General features: G+C 35.2%; 1 protein-coding gene across 1 annotated transcript in view; it reads left to right on the forward strand.

Annotated features, from left to right (window-relative positions):
• PTPRQ (protein tyrosine phosphatase receptor type Q) overlaps window positions 1-14,035 on the forward strand; it is a 199,769-nt gene that overhangs the window by 28,871 nt on the left and 156,863 nt on the right. Inside the window, exons 10-16 of the mRNA XM_078074126.1 lie at window positions 1,832-2,012; window positions 3,324-3,485; window positions 3,590-3,769; window positions 4,364-4,471; window positions 4,613-4,894; window positions 13,187-13,369; window positions 13,713-13,814. Of these exons, the coding sequence (XP_077930252.1) occupies window positions 1,832-2,012; window positions 3,324-3,485; window positions 3,590-3,769; window positions 4,364-4,471; window positions 4,613-4,894; window positions 13,187-13,369; window positions 13,713-13,814 (1,198 nt within the window). The remainder of the gene's footprint in view (window positions 1-1,831; window positions 2,013-3,323; window positions 3,486-3,589; window positions 3,770-4,363; window positions 4,472-4,612; window positions 4,895-13,186; window positions 13,370-13,712; window positions 13,815-14,035) is intronic.

The raw sequence follows: 14,035 nt of genomic DNA on the forward strand, positions 1-14,035 counted from the left end.
TATCCAGAGTTCTTTATTGCAACAATTTTAGAATAGATCTCATAGGTGTTCTCCTGCTTTTCATCACAATACTCTTCTGGCTAAAGATGTAACAAGATTTCAATAATTTTATTTTATAAATATCATTTGGAGAACTAGAGATTTCCTTGGATCATTTCTCCATTCTTTTATGTCTCAGAAAAGTCAATATTCCAATGACCTATCTTTGTAGCTGGTTAAACAAACGGCCTTAAAATTTCTTGCCTTACTGAAATTTTTCCTGAGAACCTCTTAGTTTTTTAAAATACTAAGTATTGATGTTATTTAGGAATAAAAACTCTGTTTTTGGCTCTAGGACTAAAGGCAACCCCGAAACATGTAAGATAATTAAAAGATAAGAGTACCAAAAGTTATTTACATAAATAAAACCTTTATTATATATTACAAGTTTTGAGTGTGAGAGAGCATGGAGTTGGGAAGGAATAAAACGATTTTCTTTTTTTTTAAAAAAAGCATTTTTGTTTTTCTTAAAAGGTGAGTTTTGAAGCAGAACTTGAAAAGGAGTGGACCAAAAGCAAGTAGTTCTTGCAATGTCTTTTTTTTTTTTAAATGATTTTATCTTGGAAAATTTTGAACAGATATGAAAGTAGAGAAGAGAATGTAATAACCCCCTATTTGCCCCTCACCTGGATTCAGTAACTAACATCCTGTCATACTGGCTTCAGCTGTTTCCCATTGTTACTGTTGCCTTGGACATATTTTAGAATAAATTCCAGACTTCCCATTTTGCTCCTACGTGCCTACTTAATAACAAATCTCTAAAACTCATGGACATTTTAATTCATATAATGATTCCATTACCACAACTATCAGAATTACTAATATTGTTTTGGTATCATCGAATATCTAGAACATATTCACATTTTCCTGATTATTTTTGAAGCCCATGTTGGTAGATATGTACTAATCAGAATCCAAAGTTCACACATTTCATTTGGTTGTTAAGTCTCTTAAGGCAACATTTACTTTGATTAATGTTTAGTCTTATTTCCGAGGTTGAAAACTGCACGAAATACCTAATAGTATTTGGCTCAAATACCCTTTCCTCAATCAGTTATGCTTTGTGGGAAGGGGGAAAGGAGAGAGTCATCTTGTTATCCCAATAGAAACTCTTCTGTGTTTATCTGTAATATGCCCCTGATATTTTCACTTCAGTATCTGTTACTTTGGTGAACTTGACATGTGTGAAGTACATTATGGGATCTAGGAGCAATCACAGTTACTTAAAATATTCTTTACGTCCAGAGCCTTGGATAGGCTATTTGAAAGCGATTGCCATGCAGTTTTGTTCATGTCTGTAACTTCACTTGATCAAAGATAAACTATTATTGATGTATCAAGCGGGCATACAAGCCTCTCACACCTCATATGCAAATGAGAACACACAGATAGAGAAGCAAAACATATTTTAATAAGGCAGTGTGCCTAGAACACTTACTTTTGGGGGTGAATGGTTTTAAAATAGTTTAGTTATGAAACCTCTGTATGCGGATGTCTAATTTTACAATAATTAACTCAAATCGGAAACAAATATCCCCTTCATTTCACAATACAGTATTGATCTCTTAAGATAATGGAGTGATCAGGATGTGTTAAAATGATGCAGGAATTTAATAGCTCTAGAATGAAATCTGGGAATGTAAAGGAAGACAGTAGTTGTGGATATAATACTGTCTTTTTAAAAGGTGTGATTCCAAAGTTACTAGTTTTTTAATTAAGCTAAATACTTGAGTGAAGTCATTATTAAGTGTAAATGTTACAGTCATTGTAAATAGTCTGTTTTTAATTACAGTATATAGATGACCCCATGACTCCAGAAACTGTGAACATAGAAGAGTCAATGGCAGAATTATTTGAGGGTTCAGCAGAGATATCTTCAGACCTCTACTCGCTTGCTTCAGCTATATATAACAGTCATGCACGTAATAATTTCCCTGTGAGGAACAGAGCTGAAGACCAGCATTCAGCAGTTGGTAGGTACAGTATTTATGTTCTTTGAAGCGTATTTCAAACCATCAGTACTAGCTAGCACAGATATGAACCTTAGCTTAGAGTTCAACCAAATTATTAATGGTTCTTGGGCTGGAGTCAGATTTTTTCTTCTTCAACTGTTGGATAACCTCATGCAGCAAATGGATATGCCACACAGGCAGGAGTGGGCCCCTCCTAACCCATTTGACCTTCCTCCTAGAGAAAGTAGCACCCTAGAGTCTCTGGCCAAGCTGCATAGACAATCAGTTATTACAGTTGCCAAAGCAGGTGTGATGGGGAGGGATTAACATATCTTCAAATCATTTACAGGCCTCACACTCTCTGCAGCTTTTGACTAATAGGTTTTCAAATGTCACTAAAGGTAAATAGGTCAGAAAGTTACAACTCTAGTGCATGGGGTGATAAACAGGTGTAGGTGACCCCAGCGATGTGGTGATGTCATTAGTGTATACACTTGCTTTTCAGGGTCAATGGATCGTACTGTTTCTAAAAGAAGAATGCCATATATAGCAAATTAAAAATAGTTGGTTACATGACGCAGATCTAAATGATCTCTCTGGTCATTCTAAAAGTGAGAAGAATATTTTTTTCATTGCCTTTTTTTCAGATTCAGTAGTTGTCTCATTCCAAATTAAAAGTGTTATGTTATTTTATTGATGCAGAATTAGTCAAAAATATCACATTACATTCGATATATGTTTATTTCATTTACTGATCCATTTTGACCTGTGCAAAGACTGGAGCAGCACTAAAAATTAAGAGGCCCACAATTTCTGATACAGATGTTTCCTTGAGTATTTGTCTGGCCTAATTGTTATTTAACATTGTTGGACGCACAGGTTCTTAATAAAAAAAAATTAACATTATTTGAAATCCTTGTTCAGACATATTTATGTGTCAGTTATCCAAGCATGCTTACTTTAAACCCCCAAGGGGTTTGATAAAGGTATGGTATTTTTTTAGTCCAAATAAGTCTCATTTCGATAACATTCACATTACAACATAGCATTGACTTATAACATTTTAATTTGATATTATTACCTCATCTTTCATTTCAGAAAAAATTCCTAGCCAGTCCCTTTCAGAAGGTTGTATTTTCTCAAAACACTAGTCTCATGTTCCAAGATGTATGTATTATTAATTATACATGTTTATTATTTACACATATTTTTATTATTTTGCATAAAGGAGTACATAGAAAAATTAATGACTAATGTGAAATCAAGTTTAAGGTTTCACTCTGTGAGGAAAAATAATTTTGATCATGATTTTTTTTAACTGATTTCAAATAGGAACTACAAGGAATCTGTATATCACCAACATTGCTGCTGAACAGCTGTCTTATGTTATCAGGAGACTTGTACCTTTCACTGAGCACATGATTAGTGTATCTGCTTTCACCATCATGGGAGAAGGACCACCAACGGTTCTCAATGTGAGGACACGTGAGCAAGGTAAGAATGTATTTCCTTTGAAATAATTACCTGCAAATACTGCTCTTACACATTGTAATACTTTTTCTTTTTGCTCACATTAATTGTTCATTCTTCTTTACAAGTGCCAAGCTCCATTCAAATTATAAACTATAAAAATATTAGTTCTTCATCTATTTTGTTGTATTGGGATCCTCCAGAATATCCCAATGGAAAAATAACTCATTATACCATTTATGCAATGGAACTGGATACAAACAGAGCATTCCAGATGACTACTACAGATAACAGCTTTCTCATAACAGGTAGAACAATCTTTTTTAAAACATTGCTTTTCTGATGAAAATATGCATCTCTTTTTGCCTTAAACACTGCAGGACATGTGCTGCCTCATTTCAGATTTTCTTATGCTGTGCTGCCATGGACATCTTGAAAAATGTGAAGAAATAACTTGATTAAATGTGTTTTTCTTTATCTATATTTATCTACAAAAAAAAGAGATCATCAGATCACAAGTATTGTAGGGACATACTTAACCCAGAGAATTTTATATCTGGTACACTGAAGTAAAGTGTTAAAAGCTTGAATGAATGAATGTGAAAGTCAGCTGAAGTTACTGAGCTGACATGCTGTTTGTGCCAAGTCAGCATAGTCCTTGCAGTGTGCCAAAAATTATTTTTCAGCTTCAATGATTACCCTAATATTCAGGAAAGAACTAAAATATCATCAACATGGGAAGACCCTCATGCCTGAGGAATTTTGGGACAATGAGATTACAAGGAAACTGACTTGGAGAGCCAGTCTCCCAAATAAATTATTTTCACTAGTCCTGTGTCAAATGACCCTAATCCATGAATGTTATTTTATGATCTTTAAACAGATTACTGTTGTCATTATAGGGTTAAAGAAATACACGAAATATAAAATGAGAGTGGCTGCCTCAACCCATGTTGGAGAAAGTTCTTTGTCTGAAGAAAATGACATCTTTGTGAGAACTCCAGAAGATGGTAAGAATATCAGGTGCAATTTTAATAAAGAGAAGCAAGTAGTGTTGCATGCTTACTGCTGTCTATCTCATGCTCCCTTAGTGGCTGAAGCAATTAGCATGAAAAAATACATGTATTTAAAATTTTGTTTTCATCCCCCAGAACCAGAATCATCACCTCAAGATATTGAAGTTATTGATGTTACTGCAAGTGAAATAAATTTGAAGTGGTCACCACCTGAGAAACCCAATGGGATTATTGTTGCTTATGAAGTGCTGTATAAAAATATGGACACCTTGTTTATGAAGAACACCTCAACCACAAACATAATTTTAGGGGGCTTAAAACCTTACACCCTCTACAACATTTCTGTCAGGTCATATACCAGATTTGGTCATGGCAATCAGTTATCTTCTTTAGTCTCTGTAAGGACTTCTGAGACTGGTAAGTTTTTTTTTTTGCTGTTTAATAATACATAGTAATGAAGTAAACATGGCTGACAATTGTCATATTGTTTATATTTTAAGTAACCTAAAATCTCTTATTCTTTTTTGTATCACCCAGAAATTTATTTATTTATTAATTTTTTTCTGGGAAGGTGTGGGGAAAAGGCTTGCTGTGTCGATTGTTAAAGTCTGCTTTACATATATGGGAACTCCAAAATAAAATCAGTGAATTTTTCAAGTGAAAGACCTTGAGAAACCAAGGAATCTTTCAGTGTACCTGTAAAATAACTACATGTTTGCAGATTAGGTAAAGGCAGAGCCTTTAGGTAAAGGCAGATTAGGTAAAGGCAGAGCCCACTCATAAGAATAGATTCCTGTCCTCCAATGAGGTATGTATATAGAAAGAGGTGCAGAGTAGGAGCATAGGAAGGGCATGCCTGATTGAGTCTTATGGAGGAGATAGCATCTGACCTGGATCTTAAAGAACAGGGTAGAGTGGATGTTATTGAAGTTGTTGGGTGGGTAGGGAGGGGAATATCATGGAAGCAAGGAATTACACTCTTGTGTTTCAGTTTCAGTGCTACAAGATGATTATAACAAATTTATTGTTATGTTTATAATCATATATTGGAGCATCACTCTTAAGCCAACTCTGTAATTTATGCTGAGAATTAATAAAAAATATAAAGTTTCTGTTTTACTCCTACTTTTAAAATTAAATATCTGTTGACTAGCTACTGGCTGAACCATATGGAATTACTATTCCTATGGGTCATAGTGGCCAAGTATCAGCAATTTCATATGGTTCAGCCAGATGCTATATGTGAGGCCCTGTCTCTAACCTTAAGGATATAGGAATCTAGTAAAGCAGTTTATCTTTGAACAGGAGTATCTTCTTGAGACCGGTCACAGAAATTAATAAAATGAGATGACATAAAAGAGCCCATGGAGAATGGCAATTGTAATTGCTGGACTGAGAGAGTAATGAAAGGAATGTTTTATAGCATCAAGAGTTATCCCTTAGGGGCGCCTGGGTGGCTCAGTCGTTAAGCGTCTGCCTTCGGCTCAGGTCATGATCCCAGGGTCCTGGGATCGAGCCCCACATCGGGCTCCCTGCTCCGCGGGAGGCCTGCTTCTCCCTCTCCCACTCCCCCTGCTTGTGTTCCCTCTCACTGTCTCTCTCTCTCTCTCTGTGTCAAATAAATAAATAAAATCTTAAAAAAAAAAAAAAAAAAAGAGTTATCCCTTAAAGTGAAATCTAATTGATGTTAAACTGTATATTGGCATGTTCCATTGCTTTGATAGATATTGTTTTTAAAATCAGTATTTTTTAAAGAAAAAGATCTCCTCTTTACCTGACCTAGCTTTATTTTACACTAGTTCAAGGAAAGAAACAAGCATATTTTAAACACCTGCAAAGTGCCATGGGCTATGCCATCGGCTTTCATGAAAATTACCTCTTTAATTCTAAAATAAAGCATTAAGATATTACTATCTTCATTGCCTAATGAAAAACAGGTGTGAGAGGTTCATCCTTCAATAAATATTTAACAAATATTTGCAATATGCCAAGCCCTACTGAGAATATAACACTGTAAATGAAAGTGAATTTCTGCCCTCCTAAAGTTAAAATTAATTGGTAGATGTTTAATTGCTTGAGGTCACCCAGCTGGTAAGTGATGAAGCTGGACCTGGGACCCAAATGCATCAGACTATAAAGCATATTTCCTTTCACAATATAATCGTTTCAGAAGCCATCAATAAAGTTGGTAAATTATAGAATATATCTAGGATTTTTTCTGTTCATTGTTGCAGAGATATTTTGCTACTTGGGCTCTGCATAGCATGAAGAAGGAAAGAAGAACTTTCAAAGTTCCTGTTATATTAAACAATCATCATATTCATGAATGCTTATCAAATACTTATCAATACTTCACTATCAAATACTTCACTACAAATACTTCACTACTGGTCACAGCATCAAGAACACTTTAGTGATTATCTATAGAAAAATCTTTTTTGTTGTTTGCTAATTATTTTTTGATACTAGGCTCTTCAGAAGCAAAACAGACTGAATAATAGGGCATTGTGTTCAATGTCCATACTTCTAATTTTGAACTCTCTGTCTTAAAGTAGGGTACTCTCAACATCTTTGCATTCTTCATCTAGATGAAAATGGTGGACAATGAAATCTACATTATGACTTTTCCCATAATATGTGTGCTACTATTGAGCCACCAGTTTTAGCTCTTTTTGCAAAAGAGGAAGCTAGAATGTTAAGTAGTCTCAAGGTGTCATTTGAAGCAAGATGTACTCAAGAACAACTATGTATCTATTCCCAAGGCTTCATATTCTTATTAAATAGAATGAATCCATCCTCTACTCTTATTATAAAAAACAAGAGCCCACTTTTCAACATTGTTTCATGAGAAATTGAGGGGTTGGTTAGTAGTGTGTTAATGCTGCTAGCTACAAATAAGAATAAATTATTTGTGCACATGCTTTATTTTGATTGGGGAATCAGAGTTTACTTATGCTTGGGAGTAAAATACTCTTGTGTTCAAGCAAAAAAGATCAATACGAGGATGATCTCATGGGTGTGTGCGTGTGTGTGTGTGTGTGTGTGTGTGTATGAAAGAGAGACTGTGTTTATGTGTGTTTTAAGTATAGAATGTAGAGTTTGCAATCAAACAAGATTAATTCATGTTTTCTCATACTTAGGGTTCAGTAATCATATAAAGAACTTTAAGTTCTCATATAAATTACCTTTTGATGATCTCTTTTTTTCTCTTTCCTCTTTAAGATCTACCTTTCTTTATGAGAAGCCTTTAACAAAATGCCTTGAATATGTCTGATGTGGGGTAATAACCACTAGTGGATAGTAACCTAGATGTTGACCAAAATTTTGTGTAGGGCTCTATAAATTTATTTATATTAATGAATAGCATTTAAAATTTTTTCTACATATCATTATAACTTTGCATGCCAAACAACAATCTTTTGGAATACTCAAGGTAACTTGTCACTTCCTATTTTAGGACCATCATGAACAAACATTTCTTATTTTTATTTTTTAAATAGATTCAGCTTATTCCAACCAATTGTAATAGTTTTTTTAAACTTTTTTTTTATTATGTTGTATTAATCACCATACATTACATCATTAGTTTTTGATGTAGTGTTCCATGATTCATTGTTTGCATATAACACCCAGTGCTCTATGCAGTACGTGCCCTCTTTAATACCCATCACCAGGCTAACCCATCACCCCACTCCCCTCCCCTCCCCTCCCCTCTAGAACCCTCAGTTTGTTTCTCAGAGTCCATAGTCTTTTTATTCATGAGCTATCTATTTTACACAATACTTCTCCAATTGGACACACTGTGTTGGTTCAGAAAACTCTAAGTCCATCATTGCTCTCCAAAATCAGTAAGTCATCAAGTCTGTCTTATTTTCCCTGAATCCAGCACTGGTTATCCCCTAAGGATAAATGAATAAAAATGCAAAGGATATCAGCCTGGGGTCAGGGGTGCATATTTATATTCTGACTACTGGTGGTAGGCAGACAACTCCAGAGGGACAACTTAGCAAATTCCAATGGGAATTTTTCAAAATCAGAAGTCATACTGAGTTATGAAGTTCAAGCATAGTATTACTGACTTCTTTTTTTCTTGCAGTTAAAGAGCTATTCAATTCAATCTTGTTTTGCTTAGCTGTGAATTTCTCTCTTGTTTTTAAATATATTTTATGTCTTGTTGAACATATTTATTCATGGCCTGAACATGTTTTTGTGGATTCATATGCATTGTGGGTACAGCAGTAAGACAAAATTCCTACCGTCCTGGAACTTAACATTTTAGAAGTTTCACAGAAAATAAACCAGTATAAAGTAATATATGTGACTTTGGTAGTGGTAAATTGTAATAAGAAAAAAAACCAGGGAAAGAAGAGAGAGTTACTTGACTAGTAAACAGACTATTGGAGGTAGTGGAATGAGAGAAGCCCTCTCTGAAGAAATTATATTTGCCCAGAGATATTAACAATGTATAAGAGCAAGTTAGATGAGGATAAGGAAGAAAAGTCCACCAGAAGGAGGAATAGCAATAGCCAGATTTCTCAAGTGGGAAGATACTCTATGTGGTTGAGGAAGAGCAGAGCATTCCTGTCATTAGCAGATGAGGAGAGACAGGCTGGCAAAGGTGGATTGTGCAGATTCTTGGTGTTATTCTAAGAGGTTTGGAGTTTAATTGTAATGAGTAGCTATTGAAGAATTATGACAAGAACATGATATTATTTGCAATTTTGGAAGATCTCTGATGACTATGTTGGATTTGGGAATGAAGAGAAAAACATGATTATTTACTAGGTATTTCATTTGAAAATCTGGGTGAATGGTGGTACCATTTACTGAGATAGGGAAGTCTGGAGAAGAGGTCAGTTTGGAGGAAATTCAGTTCTGTTTTGAACATGTTTTAAATATCTGAGTACCTGTCATGAAGGCACTTGCTTATGTAAGTTTGAAACTCAGGGAGAGGATCCAGGGTTGAATACACAATTTAAAGTCAAGGGATGAGAAAAAGTCACCTCAGGGGGTGTGTAGATAGAAATGGAAAGAAGCAGACACCTGTGTTCTGGGGCAATATGACCTATGGACTTGGAGAAGTCAGAGAGGAGTTAGTCAAGGACTAAGCAGAAGTGGGCAGTGGTGAGGTAAGAGGAAAATCAGAAGGTTGTGTCTTGCAATGCAAGTGAATGAAGATTTTCAAGTGGAAGTAATTTATTTCCTATGTCAAATACTGCTGTCAGTGAAGTAAGGATGATGAGGGCATACAACTGATGAGAGGTTTGGCATTATGGAGATCACTGGTGACTTCATGACAGCAGGTTTCATGGAAAAAAGTGGAGGAAAATGCCTAACTGAAGTGAGACTAAGACAGAATGACAGATTTAAAAAGTGGAGAAAACGAATAAAGGTGGAAATTTTGAGCAATTTTGATATGGCATGGAGGCCAGAATGGAGCAATACTTGAAAGGGCAAAGAGAGTCAAGTGTCTTTTTTTTTTTTCTTTTGCTGTGATATAATGTGTGTGTGTGTGTGTGTGTGTGTGTGTTCACATGTATACAATATAGAAATAATTCAACCAAAAGAGAAAAACCAATAACACAACAGAGAGGGAATAACTTCAATTCTAAAACCTCTGACTAGGGCGCCTGAGTGGCTCAGATGGTTAAGCGTCTGCCTTCGGCTCAGGTCACGATCCCGGGGTCCTGGGATCGAGCCCCACGTCGGGCTCCTGGCTCAGCAGGGAGCCTGCTTCTCCCTCTCCCTCTGTCTCCCCCCTTGCTCATGCTCTCTCTCTCTGTATCTCTGTGTCTCAAATGAATAAATAAAATCTTTAAATAAATAAATAAATAAATAAAACCTCTGACTAGATAGATAGAATGGAATCTAGCACAGAAATGGAGGGCTAGGAAATTTCCATTGACTGTTGAATGGAGAAGGAAGATGTGGTATATTTATACAACGGAATACTACTCAGCCATCCAAAAGAATGAAATCTTGCCATTTGTAATGACATTGATCTAGCTAGAGAGTATTATGCTAAGCGAAATAAGTCAGTCAGAGAAAGACAAATACCATATGATTTCACTCATATGCAGAATTTAAGAAACAAAACAGATGAGCACAGGGAACAAAAAAGAGAGGAAAACCAGGAAACAGACTCTTAACTATAGAGAACAAACTGATGGTTACTGGAGAAGAGGTGGTGGAGGGATAGGTTAAATAGGTGATGGGGACTAAGGAGGGCACTTGTGATGAGCACTAGGTGTTGTATGTAAGTGATGAATAGCTAAATTCTACACCTGCAACTAATATTACACTGTATGTTAATGAACTGGAATTTAAATAAAAACTTGAAAGAAAAAAAAAAAGTGCAGGGCCATGCCTTGGAAGGGAGTAAGGAGAGAAAGCAGTTAAAGGAAAATCGGTAGAAGGAAGATAATGCAGTTCTCTTCTGAGTGTTATTATCGAAATGAAGTGGGAAGCAAGATTTTCAGCTTTGAATAAGAAGTGGGGAGGGATTTTGGATGTTTGTGGACAGAGAAGATGGTGAAAACATACGGAGCAGAGCTGTAGACGGAACTGACTAAAGTAAAATTTAGGCTGTTGGGAAGTGGAAAAAATTCATTTGAAATTTGAGGTTTAAATTTAAATGAGGCTAGTTAGCATGGAGTTTTGCTTTCTTCTGATGTTTTCAGCTGTTCCGTTGCAGATATGGAACTAGCACTGAGCTCAGTTTAATTCGGATTGGAATTTTGCTGGAAAGCAAGATGGAAACAGAAGGAGTTGATGGAGATTGGTAGGGACTGGTTCTGGTGGTAGGCGATGGGCTCTGGCCTGAGTGAGTAGGGAGATGAGGATGTAAGGGAGGGGATAAAAATGAAGTTATGATGAGGGTCAAGGAATTGTTGGATTGTCAGTACAAAGGTCAGTAAGCTAGAAAGAGGAGGTGTTGCCAAAGAAAGGAATATGGGCAATTATTGGTAATGACAAGGTTTTGGGTATAGCCATATAAGCTAGTGGTTAAAGTGAGGTGGAGGAAAACTTGGAATTATGGAGATCAAGGAATACAGAGTCCAGGGAATTGGGCAGATCATTTGCATTGACGTTGACATCTCTTAAGAGTGGTAGAGAGGAAGTCAGTCATCCAGGTGATAAAATTTTTTCCTTTTTTTGAAGTTTTTATTTAAATTCCAGTTACTTAACATACAGTGCAATATTAGTTTCAGGTGTACAATATGGTGATTCGACACTGATTTGCTTGTTTAGTGATTTTATCAGTCCGCACATTTTCCTTGAAATTTATCCATGGTACATTTATGTGGCCTGAGTTGAAGCTGAGTTCCTTCTGAGAGGATTTATGTTTGCTTCTGCTAGTTGCTTTTGAATAACAGCCACACTATTACAGATTCATTTTAATTTAAATTCTGAAGTAAAGGTTTTTCAGGTAGCATGGATTTGAGCCACATAGGCTCTTAGGGATAGGCGTGCAGTTCCAAAACTGCATAATTTTTCTTTCTCTTTCACTTCTTCATCCAGAATGGAGTGAGAAAAAAAAAAAAATTCTTCTCTGTCCTCTTTTGTATGGTGGGTTTACTTCTTACTCCCTCTTCCCTGAGGGTGAACACATCACATTGCACAAGATCAGGAGTTACCACTCACACTAAATTCTGTGGCATTCTGCAGAAGAATTGAAGGTACCTCCCTGAGTTGTCCAGTAAAATGGTTGAAATTGCGTGCTTTTGGTTTTCCATCTTCTTAAATGGGGATATCCCTTACTCTTCTCCTGGCCCAAGGCTTTCTCTTCTTTATCTGGAATTCCATACAGCTGTTAATGCAAAAACTCAACATCACCAGGATTGGCCAGTCCCCTCTAAGACAGAGCTGGTTTTAGTACCAGCTTCTGTTTCAGGATACCCATTTTTACTTTGTTTTTTTGTTTAATTTAATTTTTTTTTGCTTTTGTTTTTTTGGCTACCACAGATTTCTAACTACCTTGTCCAACTCTGCAATTCCTGTAAAGAAAACTTTGTTTCAATTTTATGAAGGGTTTTAACTGTTTTAATTAAGATAGTCATTCAGTTTAGGGTATCTGTTTCAATATTTATCAGAATCAGAATCCCACATGTAGTACTAGTATTTGAATATACATAGAAAACCATTTTATGACCATTGGATTCAATACAATAAGAACATTAGTAGATACATAAAACCTGTATTTTATTTAATGTTATCTTGTATCCTTGGAAGACTGGTTTGCTGCCAGGTCCTAATGTGCAACATTGTATCATTGTATCTAGGAGAGGTTCCTTGCCTTGTCCTACATCTTGTTTTGTACCCAAACTAATTATTAATCTTTTATATATTATCATTATTAATGAAAGGCAGAATTGATTTTTAGGTGTTTTTCGAACTTCTTTCTTGCATCTGTGTGTTCTGCAACGATAGACAGTTTAATACCATCTCAAGTATTTTAATAAACATATCATCCTATAAGCATTATTCTGTAGAATCATAGTATGAATTTTCTTTTGAGATGCAATTTTTTCTTACATAATTGTAAGTTTATAAGTTCTGTGTCTCTTATTCCATTTAGGATGTTCTTATATACATATCCTAGTGCACTTGGGTGAAGACTTCAGCAAAATGGTTTTTTTTTTTTTTTTTTGAGAATATATTTTTAGGATAGAATTATTTTATGCATTTATATTTTTGTTTTTTTCCCAGTGCCTGATAGTGCACCAGAAAATATTACTTACAAAAATATATCTTCTGGAGAGATTGAGCTGTCATTCCTTCCCCCGAGTAGTCCTAATGGAATCATACAAAAATACACAATTTATTTCAGGAGAAGTAATGGAAATGAGGAAAGAACTATAAATACAACCTCTTTGACCCAGAACATTAAAGGTAAAAAATAATATATAATGTTAGGTATTAACATTAATATTGACAGTGGGCACAAAATATTACCTTGCTTTTATATTATAAATGGTAAGTATGATTAGTTTAATACAAGGTAGGACAATTCTGGCTTTTTAGTTTAATAAACTAGGAATTTATTACAGTCACATGAAAGAATACTCTAAGTCAATACTTTGTCATATTTTGTCTTTGTAATAGGACTTACTATTTGAAAGCACTTCATTTTCATTTAGTTTTTACTTTTGGAATATTAAGTCATTTCATAGTCTGCCTCTTGCATATTACTAAAGGATATTTTGTAAGTCTTATCTATTTGATTTCTTTTTAGGACTGAAGAAATATACCCAATACAAGATTGAGGTGTCTGCTAGTACACTCAGGGGTGAAGGAGTGCGGAGCGAACCCATAAGTGTACTGACTGAAGAAGATGGTAAATACAATAGTGGATACAGGTTTATTTTGAATCCATCACATTTCAAAAAAAGCATGTACATAAAATGAAGATATAATGTAAAAATTTTGCTAGACTTGGGTATCAGTTGTGTGCCATGCCAGCATTTATAGAGATTTCATTGTCATGGAGTAAAAGAAGCTAGCAAAGTCAGATTCATGTTTAATAAAATCAGGTATAAAATGCTCTTTTTTTAAAAA

This window comes from Halichoerus grypus, chromosome 6 (assembly GCF_964656455.1).
Source record: "Halichoerus grypus chromosome 6, mHalGry1.hap1.1, whole genome shotgun sequence".
Lineage (NCBI taxonomy): Eukaryota > Metazoa > Chordata > Mammalia > Carnivora > Phocidae > Halichoerus > Halichoerus grypus.